Source organism: Elephantulus edwardii, unplaced genomic scaffold (genome assembly GCF_000299155.1).
Source record: "Elephantulus edwardii isolate Elephantulus edwardi_28Jun2011 unplaced genomic scaffold, EleEdw1.0 scaffold00048, whole genome shotgun sequence".
In the NCBI taxonomy this organism is placed as follows: domain Eukaryota; kingdom Metazoa; phylum Chordata; class Mammalia; order Macroscelidea; family Macroscelididae; genus Elephantulus; species Elephantulus edwardii.
The window spans coordinates 17,274,057-17,296,253 of record NW_006399798.1 but is presented as its reverse complement, the minus strand read 5'-3'; the positions used below and the strand labels follow the sequence as shown (position 1 = coordinate 17,296,253).

The following is a 22,197-nucleotide window of genomic DNA, read 5'->3' as shown; positions in this document are numbered from 1 at the left end:
CCTATCACTCCTCCCTGAGAGAGACTTCACCCTGAGTCATAAGGAAAAGGGGACGGCGTATTCTCTTAGCTACTTCCTGCTGAAAAGGGATGCTGTGGGGGGACCATTTCTTTTAAGAAATAACCCCAGACTTTCTCTGTTCCTTTGCAAATTAAAATTGCATTTATCACTTCATTAGGGAAATTTCTGAAATTTCTAATTTCCAAACATACCCATAGAAGGTCTCTACCTCCAGAATTTGTTAATGCAGAGCTGCCCCCACCCCTTTCAAAGCCGTGAAGCTGCTTACCTCTTCTGGAGATGGACACACACCCTCCTGCTGCTTGTGTTCTGTTGGAGCCGTTTTTTCACGTAGGTTGCTGCATTCTGGCCAGCAGTCTTTAATTGCTGGGCTGGTGGCATGTGTTCCCCATCCTGGAAACAAAGTCTTGATATTCCCTTGGGGTGTATGTGTGTATATCTTGTTAAGCTAGAAAAACATGGGACTTGAAAACAAGCTTTTTCCAGTTCACGGTTTTAAACAGAAACATTAAAAAAGAAACTATGTTTACTAGGACTATCACAAAATATCTGATCTCTTGTTTAGGCTTGTATCATGGCTGAAATTGAGAATGGTTTGATTCTCTCAAATACTAGATTTCTAGTCCCACCTCTCCCATTACTGTCCTGTACTCATGAGAATTAGAAGCCTGAGCTCTCTTTCCAGACTGATAGTGACTGGGTCCAGGCTGTGGAATCCATTCTAGGAGGTACTAATCTGTTTTTAATCCATTTAACTTTAATTTAAAAGCCCCTGGGTGATAAATAAAGAGCATTCAACCATTGGCCAAAAGCTGGCGATTCAAATCCACCCAGAAGTGCCTTGAAGATGAGCCTGTTGATCTGCTTCTAAATGTTCACAGCGTTGGCAGTGGTGGAGCACGCGCACACAGTTCTCTGCATTCGGGGGGCCGTCATGGGTCAGAAGCAGCGTGGCAGCAACTAACAAAACAATACTGCTTTTGTACTCGTTCTATGCCAGCAAATAGAATCCCACTTGTGGTAACCTCATTGGACAGATTGATTTCTGAGTATAAAGGAGCTGTGGTGGGTGATGAGACTGGAGGAGGAGATGAAGCTAGGATTGGATTCACAAGGGCTCTGTGCAGGGCTCAGATTTCAGAAAGGGAGCTATGAGCAAGCTTTAATTTTTGGGAAAATGTAGCACTATGGAAAGTGGATAGCACTAATAAGTATGAGGGGGAAAAAATGAATACTTAATGAGAACACCCCAATAAATACTCTTTAAAATATTCTTCTACCACTATTACCTGCTAAATAAATCACCATCTGTGAGTTGTTTTTGATGTTAGTTGCCGTAAAAAGTCTGTTGTGACTCATACTGACCATGAACTGGATCTGAACCCTGCCCTGTCCTGCACCAAGCCTCCTCATCTCTGATACACTCGGGCCCATTGTTCGGCTCTGTGTCGCTCCATCTGTTGAGGGCCGTCCTCTCTTTTGCTGACCCTCCACCTTTCCAAGCAAATGTCCTTTTCCAGGGTCTACTCCCCCTGCCCCAAACATATGCTCAAAGTATGTGAGACAAAGTTTCACCATCCTTGCCTCTGAGGAGCAAAAAGTTGCACTTTGTCCAAGACATTTGTTTGTTCAGTTGGGGGGTGTTCAGTACTCTTCTGTACCACAACTCAAAGGCATACGTTATTTTTCTGTCATCCTTATTCATTGCCAACTTTCAGATGCATAAGAAGTAAATTAAAAGTCTGTGGCTTGAAACTGGTGCACCCTAATCCTTGAACTGACATTGTTGCTCCTTAGCACACTGCTGAGATCCTCTGAAGCATATTTTCTCAGTGCAACATGTATTTTGATTTCTTGACTGCTGGTACCAAGGTGTTGACTATGGACCCTATAATCTGAAACTTTTTTATAGATAGATAGTTACGGAAAATATTTTTCTTATACACACTGTGTGTGTGCTTACCTCAGCCAAACCTAAAAAAAAAAAAACAACAAACCAACCCATTCTACTTAGCTGCAACTTTCATTATAAATCTTACTAGGGGATTTTTATTTCTTTTTTTTTAAATTTATTTTTTATTATTATTTGTGTGTGTACCGTCAAATTGGATCTGACTGGTACAGGAGGAAATTGTCCCTCCTTCTTCAGCAGAGCATCTGGTGGATTTGAACCACGTGCCTCTGGGATTGCAGTGCAGCTTCTTGCCATTAGGCCACCAGAGCTCGCTGGGATTTTTTTTTAAGTCCAAATATTGCACTTCTTAAAAATGGAAGGACTATATGACTGAATTCTTACTAAGCACCAGACTCACAGCTGCTACTCATTAAGATGGTCAACCCGTAGAAAAGTGATATCTTTTAGTGTTTATATTTTTCTCCTGGGTTAGTTTATAATACCTCTCTTTCTGGACAGCATTTTCACAGTGAGGTATATCTACTTTAAAATTATGACGCTTTCAGATTACTTGATTAAATTTTTAAATAGCTCTGTGTTCTGTGTTTAGGAGAAAACATAGTGAAAGGAGATAAAGAGTCAATTAAGAATCTCCTCGAGATTTTTGACGGGTTGCTGGAATACCTTACAGAGCACATCAGTGAGACGTCTCATGAGAAGAGTAAGTTTGACAATGAACATTGGGCTTCATTTATGCTGTTAACATCCTTTTCCACCTTTATCTTCTTGCCTATTTCTTCCCCTAGGAAATATATCATTAATCCAGTAGACTGTTAACGTGCACATCATTCAATTGTAAATTTCCCATTCTTACAGTATTAAGTGGTTATTCTGTCCTGAAATGTTATGTCCTTTGTTAAAGTGGATGTTGTTTATAAATTAAAGAGAACCTGTAATTGAAAGTGAAGCTTCCACCAACAATTATGCATGGTCTTGCTATTGCATGATATTTATTATTCTCAAATGTCTAAAATATCAGAATTACCATTTATGTTACAAATCTCCTTAACCTACATATCCACAATGTTCTTTTTTAAATGGTACCAATTTTTAACATAAAAATTTGACTTTTTGATTTTGAATGATGATTGTGAAAATAAGTATTTGTCATGCTATTTTCCATAAGGATTATCGTTACTTAAGCTGAATCAGCAGTGTCTGTTCAAGTTTTTAAAAGCTCACTAAAATCTCATTTCTAGAAATTTATTGTAAGGAAATAATAGAAATCTAGGTTCTTTAAGGTCTTTATTGAAATGATAGTCACTGAGAAAGAAAAAAAAAGCTTACATGTCTTAACAGTATGAGATTGGCTAATAAAATAACATTTTGAAGGCTACCTGTGGGTTCAGTGCCAAGATCAGTTGTCACTACACAACCTTCTAAGCCAAAGTTTCCTCATGGATACTCTTTCTAGCTGTGAAGATTAAGTCAGTCTACATATAAATAGGTTGGCACTGAGCGTGGCTCACAGTATATGGTAACTTGTTCCTTGATGAACTCAGAAGTAGGAAAACATGAAGGTGGACATTTGGACAACAGACCTCTAGAGACAGGGATTGGAGCATGCAGTATGAATCACCTCCTTCCTGGAAATCCTGGCCTTACTGTCACTGCCACCGGTCCAAGAATATATTCTTGGCTGTGTTGGATTAGGGGAAAAAAAGTTGATGACTACTAGTCTTAAGAAGAATTTCATCTACTCTTTGGTGTTGTCTGACTTAAGTCAATGGCTGACTGTCCTGGAGCTTCACGTAAATTGCTACCATCCAGTTTTTTAAAAGCCACACCCTAGTCCTTGTGCTTGAATGCTTCGTGCATCCCTTACAGATAGAAGAATTGCTAATAAAGTTGTGGACCCTGCTTTTGAAGCAACCCTTTTGTTTGCTACCCAAGAAATATACCCTACATAGAGATGGTCATTTGGTTCCCATTGGCCAGAGTGGAGGTGGGGTGGGGTTTGGGTATCTCATTGACTAAGCTTTCCCAGTATCCTAAACAAATAGAAATAGCCATAGTGATGGAGTTGCTTTTATTTATTCTAAACAGGTGACACTGGTCAGCATTTTAAAGAACCACTTGAAAGAGAACTTCTAGAAGAGCCAGAAAGTACTAAAGAATCATGGAAAAGAGTTTCTTTTGGAAGGTACAGTAGGTGATGGATAGTCATTTTCAAGATTAACCTGCACTTTTTTAAAATTTCCCTTTGCTCATTTAAGTCATTCACCTTTGTAGAAAACATAGAAAGCAAAGAGAAATGATTTAAACAAACAGAAAACTCAAGGGGGAGAAACATGAACTCTGCTGTTAACATTTTGTTGTACTTCTTACTCTTTTTCCTTTTTTGGATAGTCATGTTGTTCATATAATTTAATGCCCTGCTCTGTAAGTTTCACCCATGAGATCTTTTCCCTGGTTATTAAGTCCTTGATAATTTCTGTCTCTGTATAATGCATCATTCTCATGAGGGCATCACAGTTTAATCTCTCTATACATGCAATGGTATTGAATGCAGAATTATTGTGCTGTCAGGGCCCCAAGATCAGGCTAGGCCTGAGTGTGTGAACTTTCCCAGGTGCTCCCTGTCTGAGGCGTTGGGCCGCTCGTGGGATGATGAAGAAGCAGAGTCCACTGGTGAAACAATTAGACTTGGGGAAACAGCACATACTTTTTCTCTAAGAAGTAATGGTGAGTGGTTGAAATTTTAAATAGCAATTATTATCACTCAACATACAGCTGTAAAATGTAATAATTGTAGTTTTGCATGTTTAAGGTAAGAAAGAGAGCTCTAAGTGGGCATCAGAATTAAGATTCTAGAATGCCAACAGTACCATTATATGAACAGTTATCCAAAATATAGTCCAGTAGGAATGACAGGCACAAGGGCAGTTAAATCTAAGACAATAATATTGTTGTCGTTCTTAGGTGCCATCAAGTATGACTCATAGTGACCCTATAAACAACAGATCTGAATCATGTTCTATCCTGTGCCATCCTCACATTTCCTGATACACAAGAGCCCTTTGCAGCAGTCACCTTGTCAGTCCTCCTGGTAGAGGTTCTTCTCTCCTTCACCAGCTCTCCACCCTTTCTAGTATCATGTTCCCTCTCCAAAAAATAGCTCCTCCTAGCAACATGCCCAAAGTATGTGAAGTGAACTCTCATCATTCTTACCTTCAAAGAGCACTCCGGCTGTACACTCTTCAAGACATACCTATTTATTCTCTTGGCCATCTAGGAGATGTTCTCCAGCACCACAGCTCAAAGGCATCAGTTCTTCTTCAGCCTTATTCATTGTCCACCTCTCAGATGCACAGCAAGTGTTTGGAAAGACTGTGGCCTGAATCGAGACACATAGGGTTTGAAAACGCTGTGAACACTAGAGATAGTAAAGAGGGTATGCAAATCCCACAAGTATGAAACTCCAGACTTCCAGTTGAACATGCAGCAAACTATTTTGATAATTAAAAATTTATCATTAATTTATTTTCTAGGTGCTCAAGAGTCTGATGAAATGCAACCTAAAAACCCTCCAGCTTCACCAAGATCTGACTCCCTGGAAGACGCTGTGAACCTGCCCACTAGCTTTGTGCCCACCACCAGTAGGACAGCTTTTATTGAGGATAGTGAGTAGTACCACAGTTCTTGAGACTGTTTCTGTGGTGTGGGTACAGTAGCTCCTGCAACAGTTGCTTTGGTATTTGCTTTTTTATTTTTACTGCTCTATACTTTCACGTAATGTTCTTTGGCTTTATGTGGCTTCTTTTATAAACACTCGCTATTAATTGCTACCACAAATTTCTGGTTTAAGGGCAGTAAGAGTATCTGAAATGTGAGAATATCAGTTGATGGTGTTAGTAGAACAAAACAGAGTAATTTTGAAAATAGTCATAATTTATCAAAACGCTCATTGTTCATCACTAGTGTGTTATTTTTTTTTTAATTCACTCATTGTTGTACATTTTCTTCCTTATCTGTCCTCCAAGCATTATGTTTTAATTGCTAACTGATTTCTCCTACATGTGGCTGAACCATGATTCTTCAAACCATTGAGGTCATTTCCTATTTTGCATTATTTTTTTATAACTTTTCAGGGAACATTTTTCATGACGTTGTTGTTGTGTGCCATTGGGTTGGAGGCGATTCATAGCTGACTATCCAGAGGGTTTTCAGAGGCAATAAATCACAAATGACTTACTTCAGAAGCTTACCCGGCTTTCTCCCATGGTGCAGTTTGTGGATTCGAACCACATGCCTTTGGGATTGTGGCACAGCTGCTTAGGCCAGCAGAGTTCCCTTTTTTTGTGATTGTAACATTAAAATTATACTTTTTTCATTTAGTTATATTCCTCCTTATTTACTAAGAATGAAGTTCTTGTGTTTTATTGTTTATTGAAAAGTCTGGTTTTTTACAAAAGCAAATTATTTGTAAGTAGTGTAGCTGAACAAGTCTGTATAAATCCCAAGATTTTCATTTCAATGTCTACTTTAATTTATTAGTGGAAATTCCTTCTGTGAGTATGACTTCAAGTGCCAAGAAGCTAGGGGAGCCAATTCGATCAGCTATTCCCTTACTTCCACCCTACCACCCGTCAGAGGCTCGCACACCCTACCCTGTAGGAAGGGAATACTTGAGTGCAACTCATTACTCTTCTGCCCCGGATTCCACTGGAGAGCACACAACACTTTCTGCGGTACGTGGAAAAGCTTGGTTTCAGTCAGATAGAAATCTGTATGTGTAGTGAGATCTCTGCTGGAACCATAGTTCCGCATATTCCATTAATCATTGCATTATACTTCTTAAAATCACGTCTGCATATACCACTTTGTTCTTGTTCAAGGACAATAGGGACAAGATGACTGTATAAAAAGGAAACTCTCATGAGTCAGTACATACTTATTTTATACTAAGATAAACCTGGGCACTTTACATAGGTACACACACCCCTCTGAAAAATATTTGTACTTTTGTTTTCTTTGTAGAGTTTTCTGATCAACAATTTTCTATTTTCAATAGGAACCCAATGATACCATTTTCTTAACACCCAAGCTGCCTAAAAATAGTAAGCAGAGAACATATTTGTCTCCGACCCAAAGCCCCAGGACAAGGCGGCTTTCCAAAGGGAAAAGGTAACATTACTACAGATTTCAGTGCTTACAATCTGCATGCAAAGGGATTTAAGAGAAGATTGTTGACTCTCCAAATTTCATGATGAAAATGAATATATTTGTTTAAAGCATCAATTACAGTGGTTTTGAACCATGCAACGTTGAACCCGTAAATATCAAATGATCCTTTTCCTTACAGATATGAGAACAGATCTGCAGTTTCATCCTGGGATTCACCTGTTTGCCAGAGGCTAAGAAAGAAGTTAACTGAAGAAGACCTGCACACAGTATCAGAGAAACTCTCTCAGCGGCTCTCAGAACTAGACTGGGTTTAAGTCTTGTTTTTGTTTTGTTGTCATTTTACATTGCAATTCCCATGAGATGATGAGCATTTAAAATGATCCCCCAACTTAGTCATTGTGCCAGTATTCCATTAGTCAAGCCAGTTGCACCATAGTATGAGCATGGATTGCCTAGCCTTTTTCATATAACCAAATTTAGAATATCATTATATAAACTTTACTGGTAAAAACAAAATCATTTAATGTTTACATTAAATCATTTTTCTTCACCTACATCTTCGTAGTTTCCATTTGCCACTAGAGACGAGTGTAAAATTGGATAGATCCCTGATTCTCACAAAATACAGTAGTTGAGGTTATCATGGTGAATAAAGGTACTGCATCCCTGTGTCACTTATTTTACAAAGAGGCATTTTATCTGTCTCCTTTTACCAGTTTGCATTCTGAAGTGAATGAAAGATGTTGGAAATCATTCTCTTAACAGATGTTAAAAAGTGCCCTGGGTGATCGAATTAAAGAAAAGACTACCGACCCAGAAGAAAATGTGGGGAATGAAGAGGAGGAGCGTGGCACTGGTGAGACACTGTCTCAGCACAGTGACAGCGTCATGGATTACGGGCCCAGGAAGCTGCAGCGGCCAGGTACTTAACCCAGAGATGTTTACCCAGGCACATCTCCTGGACACGTATCCCAGAGACACTCCCAGGTATTTATCCCAGAAACACTGCCCCCAGGTCCTTATCCTGGATACTTAACCAGGAACTTAGTCTGTGGGCATCTAGAATGCGGACATCTACATGAACTATTTTGGCAGTTTTTCTCTTTTAATTTTGTTCTTTTCGTATTTTAAGTATTTCAGAAATATTAAAAAAAAAAAAGAATTTCAAATACCTGTTTTTCCAATACCTAGAAATCACCATTGTTATCTTTACTCAACATATTGTGTTTAAGAAATGAGTTGAAATTCCATCTGTCCTCTCATAATCTGCTCTTTTCCCTTTTAGTTAAACCATTCTCTCAAAGTTGGAATCTTTTTCTTACCCTGTTAGATACTTTCATAGCTTGTATATTACCTATCTAAATATGCTTTTAAATTTGACATAGTCTACATATTCTTCTGCTTTTTTGCTGTTAACATTGTTTTTTAAATCCATGTTGATACCCAGAGGTCCAGTTCATTCAGCTAAGTTTTTATAGTATACACTTAGAGCACGTGAATATGTATACGAGTAGAAGTCCCCACTGGACATTTAGATTATTTCCATTTTCATAACATAAGCAGTTCTAAAATAAATACCCTGTCACCTGTATCAGGAGTTTCTTTAGCATCTCCGTCTTCTGAATCATGGCCTTTCCACTTTGTCAGTGTTGGGAAATTACGGACCATCGTGACTGAGCCAGTTTATACTAAAATCAGAGCATGATCCTTTCTGGTTTGCCATCTCCTTGCAGGTTTTTGCTGCTGTTTGATTTTCTGTTCAAATTCCAACACTTACCTCTTCTTCCATCTGCTGAAATTCTACATATTTTACCTACTTTGGTCTTCCATTGATCCTCCAGAAACAAGCTGTTTCTCAAATTTTAGACTTTCTTAACTTATTCAGTTTTGTTGTTCTCTTTGAAGAATGTCTCTCTGTCTCATAGTTATTTCAGCTCTCTTTCTTCCAACTGTGACCCAACTGTGGGAAGCTCTACTCAGTAATTTCCATGTTCTCCTTACTATATTCATACTCATCACATCTCCTATTTTAATTGGTTCTTCAGATTCTAGAGAAAATTGCATTATGTCTTTAAAACATGTCCTTTAAAATAGATTCCGCAAGTCAGTTGTCTTAACTTAGAATTAGCTATCAAGGAAAATTTGAACTCTTTAGGAACAATTCTTTTCTTATAGGATTACATTACCTATTGTTCTTATATGCCGTCGAGTAATTCTTCAGAAGAAATTCTTTAGAAAGGCATCAAACTGATTTTCTTACAGGGTTACATTACATATCTTCCCAAATAAGAAATGCCCAGGTGTGGGACCCAAAATGGCTTTAGAGAGAAATAAACTGTTGAATTTTCTTAAGCACTGTGGCATTAAAAGGATAAACTGCTTAGTGTGGAAAACTGAGACTCCCTACACAGTTTAATGGTAAACTACATCCACGTTTGTTTAATGGTAAACTGCATTAACATTTGTTTATAAGTAGGCTACTTTGCATGTCTGTGTGAGGTACACTTGTATACCTGTATTTTTCCCCAACATTTTCAGGACATAGATAAGAGGACGACACCAGTACTGTTCCATAGGTTACCTTTCCTCTCTTGTTCTCGTCCATCACCAAGAGCACTTGGTAGGTCTTAATATACAGCAGGCACTCCATGTTTTGCTTCATTTTCAACCCGGAGTTGAGTCTAGAACCCAGCTCCTCCTTTGAGACAGTGCCCATATGTATGTATGTATGTGCCTGTTTAATTGGTATAGTCATGCATACAAACACAGGTCCATTAGAGAAAATAATGCATTCTGTGTATTCACTCATCAGTCTCTTGATTTTGTTCAGAACCAGCTATTTGGTTTCTGACAGCACTTCTGGCCGTCAGGGACTAACGGTGTGCGTGTCTCCTTATGTTGCAGGACTTCTCATGCATAAAAAGTCACCCTGTAGATCCCATTCACTTTCCCCAGCTCCAGCTCATAGGCACAAACAGAGCCATGTACAGGAAATAGCAAAGCAGCGAAAACGAAAAGAAAAAGAGACCCGCCAATTCCAAGCAAAGGTACATCACCAACTCTCCTGACTGTTGTCGGGCAACCAGCCTGATGCTACAGTGAACATGCTTTGAGCCAAGTAGATGAAAGAATTCTGTTCTTCCATGTTGCTGTTGTTGGGTGCTGTTGAGTTGGCTCTGACACACGCAGTGACCCTGTGTACAATTGGGAAACCCTGCTTGATTCTGCACCGTCCTCAGTCTCCTCTCTGCTTAAGCCCAGCCATGCCATTTGGAGACAGAACTTACACATCTGGAATGAGGACAGTAGCGTGGTCCAGGAGAGCAGGAAAAATAAGATTAGTGTGGGACAGGGCACTTTAAGTGTTCAGAAATGCTCAATTTGTATTTGTTGTATGTCTGACAGTTGTAAAAAACAGAAATTAATTTAGTTGTCTTCCAGGAATGTGTAACTTCAACCCAGCATGTAATTGCCATCACAAGTATCAACCTAATGGTAGAAATTAGTGGAACACAAAATTATGCACTTAGCATTTCATCTGATGTTCCATTTGCACCTTTGCTAACATAATGTACATTTATGCCTAAGGGCCTGAAAGAAACCAAAAAAAGAGAATGAGCTTAATCCCTTAGGGATGGCAGCTGCCTAAGGGAATTTTTTTCCTTTAATTTTCCTGTATTTTTATTTACTTTTACTAACACCATATGCTGTTTTCTCCTCCAGGCATTAACGGATGCATTTGAAAGGGAATTAAGAAGAAATAAAGTTCAAGAGAATATTGGACCTCTAGGGGTAAATGGCGAGAAGGCAGAAACAGTGGGTAAAAGTCTCAGCTGTAATAAATGCCTTTTGACCAGATCAGAGCAGAGTGCACACATGATCTTTTTAAAAGGAAAAAAAGAGTCAATAGGAATAGGACCTTCATTGTCAGTGTCCTAGGAAAACAAGATTTCATTTCATGATATAGGATTTTCTTTTAACTTATTCTCAGAATATCCAGGTTGCTTGGTTGTGATGAGTAAAAACAGCATTTCCTGTCTTTCCTAAACCTTCCATCAGTTTCTCAGGGGCTCTTTTACTTGACAGTTCACCAGAGGTTTAACAAACAGGCTGACAAAGTTATAGGACATTCAAAGAAAATGGTCAAAAAATCCCAGCTGAGCTCTGCTTGGTTGTAAGAAACCCAAGGCTTAAGTTTTCACTGCTTTTCAAAAGGATCGTTGCAGAAATTAGGTGAAACTATGGAAATACACTTTCCCCAAAATATTCATGAACAAAACAGGGTATAAAATATAGTAAAGTTACTATTAAGCCTTGTTTGGAAAATTTTTTATCTGCTGGGAAAGGCTGACAAAGCAACAAGTCCATCAGAACATCAATAGCTACATGGAGGGTGTGGGACTCTGGCAACGTGGAGGCTTGATCAAGATTCAGAGCTTTTTCAAATTCAGGGGATGGCCAGGGCCTCAAAGGGTCCTTTTAACGTATTTGAATATTAACTGGATTTAGAAATTTGAAGTTAGGTGGTTTGGCTAAGGATTAGTTACCTATTTTTGTCAGTATTTAAGATGCTGTATGGAAGTTATTAGACCTCTTATTTCCATTCTGTTTTGTGTTGTGTTTTTTTCTCTGCTTCTAAGGAAAAAGTACACAGAAAAGCTGTTCACAAAGGAACACCAAAACCTGGTGAGCCTTGCAAGATTTACTCTAGAAAAACCACAAGTCCAAGAAGAGGTGTCCCAAAGCCAAATAAAGCTGTTTCAAGTAAGAACCACAAATCTGTCCTGAATGGAAAACTGGCACCATTTGAAAGCGTGTGCTCCATTCCAAGGACACAGCACTGGAAGGCAACACGCACACAGCTCGAGGAAGGGCCCTCTCGTTGTGGCTGGACTTGTACAGAAAGCGAGGTCCCCTCAGGGAGCCCTGTATGTTGACACTAAAGGAAATGCCAGGACTCCCACCTGCTGCTGCAGCCAGCAACCTCCACTGTGTTCGCTCACTCTGGTCACCCTTTCTGTTTCTGGGAAGTGGATAAAATGACTAGGATGCTCCAAGGCAAACAGATGGCTTGTCCAGATCCTGCTAGTGAGTGTTAGATTCCCAGTACAAGAAGAACCAGGTCACATGGTGGGCCAGGCTGCTGGCCTCCCAACTCTATGCCATTGAACAGAGACTTTTCCGTCTAAGCACATTCCTACCAGCAGTGTTGTAGAGTCTTCTATTGCCCCACACCACGCATCCACCCACAGGCAGCTGAGCAGCTCAGGTAGACCTCCTCACATCCTGTCAGCAAACAAAACCAGTGACCTTCCTTTAACTTTACTAGTAATAGCTGCCTCACTGTAATCGGGAGGAAAGCAAACATAATACAGACATTTGTAGTTTCTTCCTGTATTAGAACCACGTCACTTAGATAAGCTTTGATCTGCCAGGAAGGTGGGGTAGGACCTCTTGAGACAGAAAGTTTCTCAGATTAAGAGTGTCTCATTTTACTTTTTAGTGGAAGTAAACGAACAGACTCTTCTGCCCTTGATGCTGGAACAGTTTCCATTTCTCTATGTTTCTGGCCAAACATTAAGCAAAATGTGGAAGCAGCAAATTGCACAGGTTGAACAGCTCAGAAAAGAGGCACATGGAGAAAATCGGTCAAAGAAGAAACTCCAGGATGAAGTAGGTTACTCTCAAGTTTAAGATGTGGAAATATAAACCAAAAGAGAGGCTGAGTCTGGAGAATCTAATGCCACACCATTAACCCTCCACCCTTTTTTGTCACCCATACAGATAGAAGAAGCCTTGAAAAGGCATGACCTGCTCACTGCACTTGTCAAGAAAGAATACGAACATAACAAGAGACTAGTATGTCACAAGCAAGTTGCTGTTAAAATGTGTTACTCTTTCTTTTGCCAGCCAGATAGTAATCCCAGTCCTATCTCTAATACTTGCCTGAGGAAGCATCTAGGATTTTGAAAACTTGGTGAGGAGGAAGGTGCTATCCATACATGTTTTCATGTAATATATATAGTGATAGAGAAAATGTTTCCTGTCAAATGAAGAACCTGAGGCTGTGAGGTGTTAAGTAACCTGCCATGCATCCCATTTTAAGAGGTTAGGTTGAGTTTTTCATTCAGGTCTGTGTCTCTTCCTCCACAGCCCTTCTTCTTCTTCCCCTCTTTTTTGAGGTGCTCTGTAGAGAGCTGAGTTAATCAGCCTTCATAGTGAGCCCTTGGTGGTTCCACGGTAGAAGTCTAGCTTTCCATTCCAGCTAGTACAGGTCATGCACAACTACCACCGACATTGTTGCATGTTGCTGGAATGTTGATCAGGTTTCACTGGCGTTTCCACAGTAACATAGACTGGGAAGAAAGGCCTGGCCCTCTGGACCAGCCAGGGAAACCCTGTAAGTCGGTTGTCTGAGGGGTAGCCAGTCCCGGGAATGGCGCTGGACCAGGCAGCATTGCCTTCAGTCCTGCATGTTCTCACCATGAGTCAGAGCTGAGAGCTACACTTTGAACTGGGAATTGTACTTAGCACATTATCTTCTGTTGAATATAATTAAGAGAAAGGACAGGGGTCAGAGACATGGCAAAGGAAGAAAATGAAGACTCTGATTTAGTGTGGAGTGGAGATAAGCCATGAGAACTGTAATTCTAAACAATTCTTGGGAAGTAAGGAGTAGCCATCTCAAAAACACACGTGCTCCTCTGGCAGGGAGAAGAAAAATCTCAACACCTAGCTGGAGGTTTTGTAGACATGATCTCACTTCTTCCTCACTGCTTAGCACGTACTACCCAGTGTCAGAATGGACAGTTCAAAGGCTCATAATCCATTTTCCCACTGGAGGGCAGGAGGAAGATCATTACAATGCAGTCTGTAATCGTGACCGGATTTAAATGCTCTGGGAAACTTGAGCTTTGCTTGAAAGTTTTTCAAAGGGTACTATTTCCTAGCCCTTTTCAGGTGGCATCAACTGGGATTAGGCACGTCCCTAGTGGGACAGGGGGCTGAGACCTCCCAATCTGACAGGAGTCCTGCTCAGGTTCACTGCTGTGCCCTGCAGTGGGTGTGTGTCAGAGGGTGCTCCTTGGGCCAAGGACCATCGAGCTGATGGGCTTGCCAGAAGCTAGGAGACACCACCCCAGATGTCCAGTGGCCCGCCAGACCCAGCTTTGCTTTAAGTCGTCGTGATGGAGGAGTAGGGCAGATAAGAACTCTGCTGTCTGGCCCTCATCCTCATCCCTTCCTTTCCTAGCAAGACTTCCGGGATCGCATTAATAGGCAGAGGTTAACTCAATCAAAGATAAAAGAAAATCGGCAGCAGATTGTTCGTGCCCGGAAATACTATGATGACTACAGAATTCAGTTGCGTGCAAAAATGATGAAAATGAGGACCCGGGAAGAAATGGTGAGTGATTTTTCTGTCCAGGCTGTTAAATGGGTGAATTTTACTGTTAAGGGTTTCAGAGTTTTCTTTTGTTGTGATTCTTGTCACAATTTGAATTCATAGTACAAATTTAAGTCCTGAAATGTGTCAGTTTTTATTAGTCTGTACTCTTTGCTTAAGGTGCATCTCAATCTATTAGGCTCCACTGACCTCTTTACTCACTCAGACCTCCCACATACAGAAATTCCCATTACTGCTGCTTGAAGGGTTTTCTGGGATGTGTTCTGAGATACAGGAATTAATGTGACTGATGAGTTAGGATTCTAAATAAAATAGGAATAGTGAAAACAGATGCCTTCTGTCCTGGTGAAGCTGAAGTGATGAATCTTTTAGCAATAAACTTTATCTCCAGAGCAAAACACTGTCATGATTACAGAGAGTTGCTGGCTAAATCAAAGGCTGTGCCACTCGGGCAGTTTTAATCCACCTGTGTCTCCAACAGAGCAAGACTGGCAGTCGCCTCCCATGTGATGCACAGTTTTGGAAACCCAAAGGGTCAGCTATGAGTCAGCCCTGACACAGCAGTAATGGGGAGGGAGGAAATTCTGCAGCAGGTCCTGTAACCTTCATATCCTGAGGGGGACACTCCTAAGGACTTCCAAATGTGCAAAGCTACACAGCAAATTATGGATCGATAACACAGTGAATGGAAATTGCAGAACACTTAGTAGTGACCACATGGAACAAGCAGGCAGGCAGGGAACTAAGCAAGGTGATACTTCATAGTTTAACATCAGGAAAAATATGTATCAAGGTTTCACTGTATCCCATCCATCTGTATGCTGGGCAAATAAACCAAGAAGCTGAACTCTGAAAAATGTGGCATGGCATCGAGATTGGAGGAAGTCTCATCAATAGCCTGCAATATGCAGATAACCTTGCTTGTTGAAAATAAAGAGAAACTGAAGCACTTACTGCAAAGATCAAAGAATATAAAACTTTCCATATGGATTGTTGCTGTTGTTAAGTGCTGTCGAGTCGTAGGCAACTCATAGCGACCCTAATAAGGAAAGACCTGAACAGTTGTATTATTTTTTTTCCTTTCTCCAGGTTCATAGGGTTTCCAGAGGCAAGCTATTTCGGAAGTGGATGCTGCTACTGCTTCCAAGCTTGTTTTAATCAGGGAGCTCCACCAAACACTGTCCACCATGGGGAACCATTATTGTATTTGACATTTCAGTATCACAGTGTTCAGCTTCACAGCACCCACGAGTTACCTCTGTACAGCAAGTAGACACACCAGAGCTATACGACCTAGACGAATGTTTAACCAAAACAATTAAAAACAGGCCTAAGGGCTGTGGATTAAAGCCACCCACCTTTGGCTTGGTAGCATCACTTTCCACTAGGCCGACTGAGCTCTATGTTGTTCAGTATGGATTACCGCAACAAAAAATTCACATAGCTGTATCAGTAAGCAGCTTCATTATAAGCAGATGAAAGGTTAAAATTGTCAAGGATTTCATTATACTCTGATCTACAGTTAGTGCCTATGGAAACAGCAGTCAAGAAATCAAATGAAAAGGAATGTATGATTAGGCATTATATGGATTACAACAATCTGGAACAAGAGGTGTACTGCAAAGTGCAGTTGGGAACAGGAAGGGAGGAAAATATGCAACAATGAATGGATTTCTGAAAAATTTACTTACTTACCTACATTGGGCATATTAGCATAAGGACCTTTTTAAAATATTGAATACCAAAGTTCATTTTAAAGGCTAAGGTGTGCCTAATCCAAGCTATGGTATTCAAAGTTGGAAAATAAAGGCAGCCTGGAGAGTTGATGCCAGTAAGTTATGGTATTGGCAAAGAATATCAACTATACGAGGGACTACCAGAGGAAAAAAGCCTGTACTAGGAGTCCAGTCAGCGATCCTTAGAAGCAAAGTTGGTGAGCCTTTGTTCTCTGTACTCTGTACTAGCCCTTGACAAGGACATAATGCTGGGAAGAGACTCAAGACGTTGCCGCTAATGACGGCTATAGCCGTCCTGCACGTTTCTAAGCATGGTCGTCAATTTAAAAGTGTGCGGCAACTTTAAGTGGGACATGGTGACTCCAGCAAGAGGCTTGAGCATGATGGAGACTGGATCAAGCAGGTTTCTCTCTGTTGCACGTCAAGTTGCTGAGATGGAACCACCTCAGAGGCACCTAATAACAAACATGGTATCACCCCCATGATGTGATCAGCCATCGGACTAGGGATAAGAAGCTGCGCTGCAATTCCAAAAGTACACAGTTCAAATCTGCCTTCTCTGCAGAGAAGGATGGGCAGTTTGCTGCCTTTGAAAACCAGCAGGCAGATAAGCTCTTGAGTTCTGACTTGACAGCACAAAACAGCAGGAGAATATAGCAAAATGCAGCATCCTTAATCAAGTGACAGCCCTGGGCCGATGTGAAGGGTTTTCCCTAGGATATGACCGGTCTCATCTTTTGTCTTAAAAGAGATTAAAGGAGAGAAGCTAGCAGAGAAGATGTTATTAGCACCAAGAATGGAGGCAGGAGTGGACATGAGCTCCTGTATTGTCAGCCTCCTGTTATGTGCATTCGGGTCCCCTGCAACTCATAGCAACCCTATGTACGGCATCTCTGAAGCCTGCCCTGTCCTGAGCCAGTCTCACTAATTCAGACACACCTACCCCCATTGCCCCAGTCACTGTATCAATCCATCTCATCCGGGTCTTCCTCTTCTGTGCTATCCCTCCACCCTTCCAAAGCATGATGTCCTTCTCTAAGGACCGGTCCCTCCTGGCCATGTACCCAAAGTATGTGAGATGGAGCTTCAAAAATCCTAACTTCCAAGGAGAAACTTGGTTTCGCTCTCTCCCAGACAGACTGATCTGTTTTCCTTGGTGGTCCATGGTGTGTTCAAGACTCTTCTCTAACACAACTCAGTGGCATCGATTCTTCTTCTGTCATCCTTAGTCATTCTCCAACTCTGATGCATAGCAAGTAAGTGCGAAGACCACAGCCTGGATCAGGTGCACCTTAGTCAACATCCTAGATCCAGGGAAAGACTGATGCCAAGACACCCAGAGACCTCTGCAGAATGTCAAGCATGTGGATCCTGAAAGGGCTAGGACTTCCTTCCCAAACTGAGGACAACAGGGAGAAAACCCTCTCCTGAAGTTGGCACCATGAATTGAGACTCCTGGTGTCCTTTACTGTGAGACCACCATCACACTGTCAGCTTGGTGCCATTCACACAGTGGTTCCTTGTGGTTGCTGTGACGTTGGAGGCTGTACCTCCAGAATTTAAGTTACCAGCCAGGTCACCCACAGTTGACAGGTATCAGTGGAGCTTCCAGACCAAGAAGCAGGACTGACATCCACTTCTGAAATAACAGGCCCTTGAAAAAACCCTATGAATACTGTCTGAAGATCAGGTGCACAGGTTGGAAGGCACTCAAAGTGAGATGGAGAAGAGCCGCCTCCAAGTAGTGTCTACCTTAATGACGGACTCTCAGGCAATCATCAATGAATAATGTGGCAAGACTCAAAATGAGAAGAAAAAGCAAACATTTATTAATAATCAGAACATGGAATGTGTAAAGCACTAATAAGCTGGAGCAGACTGGTATTGGCTTTTAAAAAATCTGAGTCATGTAATCTACTATGCCAGGAATGTTGTCACATTCAACATCAACATTTAAAAATGTGTCCTGAAATAACAATGCCACGGATAGAATAATATCCATTTGCCTACAAGGAAAACCTATTAATATTATCACAATAGTCAAGTGTATTCATGAACCACTAAAGCCAAACAAAAATTATGAATAGAGATTTCTACTAACCTACGCAGTATGGAATTGACTGAACATGCAAACAAGATGCATTAATAACAACTGGTGATTGAATGCAAAAGTTGGAAACAAAAAAGGATAAAAAGTTGGAAAATAGGGCCTTGGTGATAGAAATTAAGTCATCAGTCCCTTGATAAAACTTTGTACAGTGATTTACTCACTGCAGATCCATTTTGTAAAAACATATATGACAGCTACTCTACACATGGATGTTGCCTGATGGACTACAGAGGAATCACATTGATTATACCTGTGGAAAGAGATGTTGGAGCAGCTCACTACCAGCAGTAATAACCAGACCAGGGGCTGACTGTAGAACAGACCATCAGCTCCTCATATGCAAGTATAAACTGAAGTTGAAGAATATGATAAGCCCATGAGAGCCAAAATATGACCTTGAGTTTAACCCATATGAACGTAAAAACTATCTGAAAAATAGATTTGATACAATGAACACCAACCCTAACCACCCTAAGACCAAATTAATTCTGAGAGGACTTCTTTTTCCATGAAGAAAGCAAAATCATTTAAAAGATACGAAAGAAAGAAAAGACTAAGATGGATGTACATCTGAGACCTTTTTGATGGACAAAAGCAAAAGTGAGGGGGAAATTATGAAGAGAAGTGGACAGAAGATTTCAAAGAGCAGCTCCAGAAGACACAGTATTTTAACAAAATGTGCAAAGACCGGGAATTAGAAAACCAAAAAGGAAGAGCACACTCAGCATCTCTCAAGCTCAAAGAATTGAAGCCTCAAATTGCAGTCCTGAAGGATTCAAACATAAAAATTGTCATTTATTCTGAATCAACTTAGAGCTGACCCTCCAGTTCTTTTTCACAGGCTGTAAATTATACAGGAAGAGACTGCTCGTCTTTCTCCCACAGAGCAGCTAATGGATTCAACCCACTAGAGGCACCACCTTTGTATTAGCAGCACAACTCCCTACAGACTGCTCTAGCAGAGACCCCTACAGGAATCGCAAGTCTGCAGGGTTCTTTGGGCAAGGTAAGATGCAAGGAATATAGTTAACAGACCAAAAGAACTGGTCAGCACTGAACCTTGCCAGGAAGTAGTACATGATCAAGAACCAATGTGAGGAAGAAGTCAGAGCTGCAGTGGGAGGAGGGGAAAGTCCCAGCAATCGATGGAATGTTTCAGCAACCAGACGCAGCCCTGGACATGCTATTTTATGCCACAAAATTCAGAGGACAGCTGCTAGGCCAACTGACTAGAAGAGATCCGTTTTTCTCCGCATTTTTAAAAAATTAATCCAGTAGAATGTGGAAATAATTACATGCAAGTTAAATTTTGTTTAAAATTATTCATTAAATCCCTGAACAATGCATCACCAAAATTCATACTGGATTCAGAAAAGGCAATAAAACAAGGGATCTGTTAATGTCTGGTAGATTTGGACTGAAAGAATACCAGAAAAATTTGTGTTTTGTTCAGTATGCAAAATCATTAGACTGTGTGGATCATAATAAATTATGGACACTATGGAGACAAATGGGAATTCTTAAACCCTTAATTGTGCTCATGTACAACCTGTACATAGACCAAGCAGCAATTGTTTGAACATTATCAAGAAAGGTGTGCATAAGGTTGTACCCTTTCACCATTCCTATTCTGTAGCCATGCTGAACAAATAAATGAAACTGGACGATGTAAAGAATGTGGATTGGAGGAAGATTCAGCCTGCTAGCAGAAGAGTACTAAGACCTGAAGTACTTACTGAAGATCAAAACCTACAAGGTTTCAGTCTAGATGTACACCTCAACGTAAGGAAAACAAATCGTCACAATAAGATCACTAGACAGCATCATGATGGATGGAGGAAAGACTGGCATCAAGGAGGACTTCATGTTAGTTGAATCGACAATCAACATCCATGGTAGCAGCAGTCAGGACATCAAATGAAGTGATGCACTGGGAAAATCTGCTGCCAGGGACCTCTTGTCACTTTGAAGACTATGGTGCACCTGATCCAAACCATGGCATCTTCATTTGCTTTACATGCATGTGAATGTTGGACAATGAATGAGGAAGCTGAAAGAAGAATCAGTGCCTCTGAATTACAGTGCTGGTGAAGAGTACTGATTATACCATGGTCTGCCGTAAGAACAGACTGGTCCTGGAGTGTGTAGTCAGGGTGCTCTGCGGAGATAGGGATGGAGAAACTTTGTCACGAGGGGTCTGCCCATTATGCTTAGAAAAGTAGCAGGTCAGAAAGGAAGACCTTCAATTAGATGGACTGACACAGTGGGTTTAATTAAGATTGTGAGGATGGCACAGGATGGGGCAAGGGTCACAATTTCCTGTTTATGGTTATGATGTATCAGAGTGGACTCAGCCATACATAACAGCTGAAAACTGAGAAATTTGGTTGTTAAAATCATTTTAACACATTGCCGCAAATGGCAGCTATAAGCACGGTCATCAACTTAAATTTAAGTGTATGGCAACGTGTTAACTATGATTTGTGTTACAGCAACCTTAGGCAGCGAATACAAAAATGTTATAGTGCTACAATGAATACAGAATAATAAGTGTTGGTGAAAATACGAAAAAATTAGAACCTTCATCACTAAAGAGATTGTAAAACAAGGCAGTTTTTTGAAAAATATTCTGGCACTTTCCTCAAAAAGTTAAACCCTTTAACAGCAGTTCTACTTCTTAAATACACATCTACACAGACACTGATAAATTCCTACCAGCTGATGAATGGACAAACACCCACATAATGAAATGATACTAGTCATAAGCAGCAACAGCAGCAGCACTGCTATAGGCTGATTTTGAATGCATTCTGCTAAATGAAAGAAGCCCCCTTTTTGTAAGATAAATAGGAAATGGCCAGAATAGGGCATATCTATGTTGATATAAGTGAAATGAATGAACGGTTGCCATAGACTGGGGAAGGGAAAATGGAGTGTGACTGTTAATGGGAGCGGGAGTTGGGGGTTGGCTGCACAACTCTGAAGAAAATAAAAACTATCTCAATAAAAGTTACTTTAAAAGTCTTTGTGACATTCAAATCAGATAGAAAAATCAAATAGATCTCTAGATGAGCATAATGATTATATTCCTCAGTGACGTAATCTTCATGATTAAATAATAGGTATTTAAGAAACTATTTGAAGAAGGTTTACAAATTCAGAAACAGAGACTACGGGACCTGAGAAACTATGCTAAAGAAAAGCGAGATGAACAGAAGAGACAGCACCAAAACGAACTGGACTCGATGGAGAACTACTATAAGGACAAGGTGAGAGCCCCTGCTCCATGGCGTTACAGGGTCCTTCCTGCTGCTTTTGTAAAGTCCTCTAGGAACTTTGTATGCCAAGCAACTTGAGTATGTATTGCCTTATTTCCACTAAAATAAATATCTTAAACCTATAAATATTAAATGTAAGATTTATTACACTTCAACTAGAAACATTAATGGGAATTTTTTTCTTTCCTATAAACAGTTTTCTTTGCTGGCAGAGGCCATATCTCAAGAACGTCAGGAACTCAAAGCCAGAGAGAAATCCCAGGCGCAGGTAATAATTAATGAGATACATATTATTCAAATTCTCAGAAAATATAAAACTATACTGGCTCTCTCAGGTGAATAGAGAAAATACTAGTTTTAAAAAAAATCCATCAATGTTCAAAGACATTTGTCCTGTGGCTTTAACTTTACCTGCTCAGGTCTCTGTAAGAGCCTATAACTTATTAAAATTATTGGTGATCCATTCTGCAACTTTTAGACTATACTCTCCCCCATAGACTTCAATGCCGTAAACATATTTCATCCAGTTTTTCTCAGTCTTACCCCCACCCCAATGCCAGCCTCAT

The 22,197-nt window shown here is 40.4% G+C and overlaps 1 protein-coding gene across 1 annotated transcript in view; it reads left to right on the top strand.

Moving 5' to 3' along the window:
• Window positions 1-22,197, top strand: part of CEP95 (centrosomal protein 95kDa) — a 30,012-nt gene that overhangs the window by 6,718 nt on the left and 1,097 nt on the right. Inside the window, exons 4-19 of the mRNA XM_006886404.1 lie at window positions 2,526-2,636; window positions 4,022-4,118; window positions 4,548-4,660; window positions 5,467-5,598; window positions 6,473-6,666; window positions 6,990-7,102; window positions 7,281-7,410; window positions 7,868-8,024; window positions 10,007-10,149; window positions 10,826-10,918; window positions 11,743-11,866; window positions 12,606-12,775; window positions 12,887-12,961; window positions 14,355-14,507; window positions 21,476-21,622; window positions 21,828-21,899. Coding sequence (XP_006886466.1) covers window positions 2,526-2,636; window positions 4,022-4,118; window positions 4,548-4,660; window positions 5,467-5,598; window positions 6,473-6,666; window positions 6,990-7,102; window positions 7,281-7,410; window positions 7,868-8,024; window positions 10,007-10,149; window positions 10,826-10,918; window positions 11,743-11,866; window positions 12,606-12,775; window positions 12,887-12,961; window positions 14,355-14,507; window positions 21,476-21,622; window positions 21,828-21,899 — 2,024 coding nt within the window. The remainder of the gene's footprint in view (window positions 1-2,525; window positions 2,637-4,021; window positions 4,119-4,547; window positions 4,661-5,466; window positions 5,599-6,472; window positions 6,667-6,989; window positions 7,103-7,280; window positions 7,411-7,867; window positions 8,025-10,006; window positions 10,150-10,825; window positions 10,919-11,742; window positions 11,867-12,605; window positions 12,776-12,886; window positions 12,962-14,354; window positions 14,508-21,475; window positions 21,623-21,827; window positions 21,900-22,197) is intronic.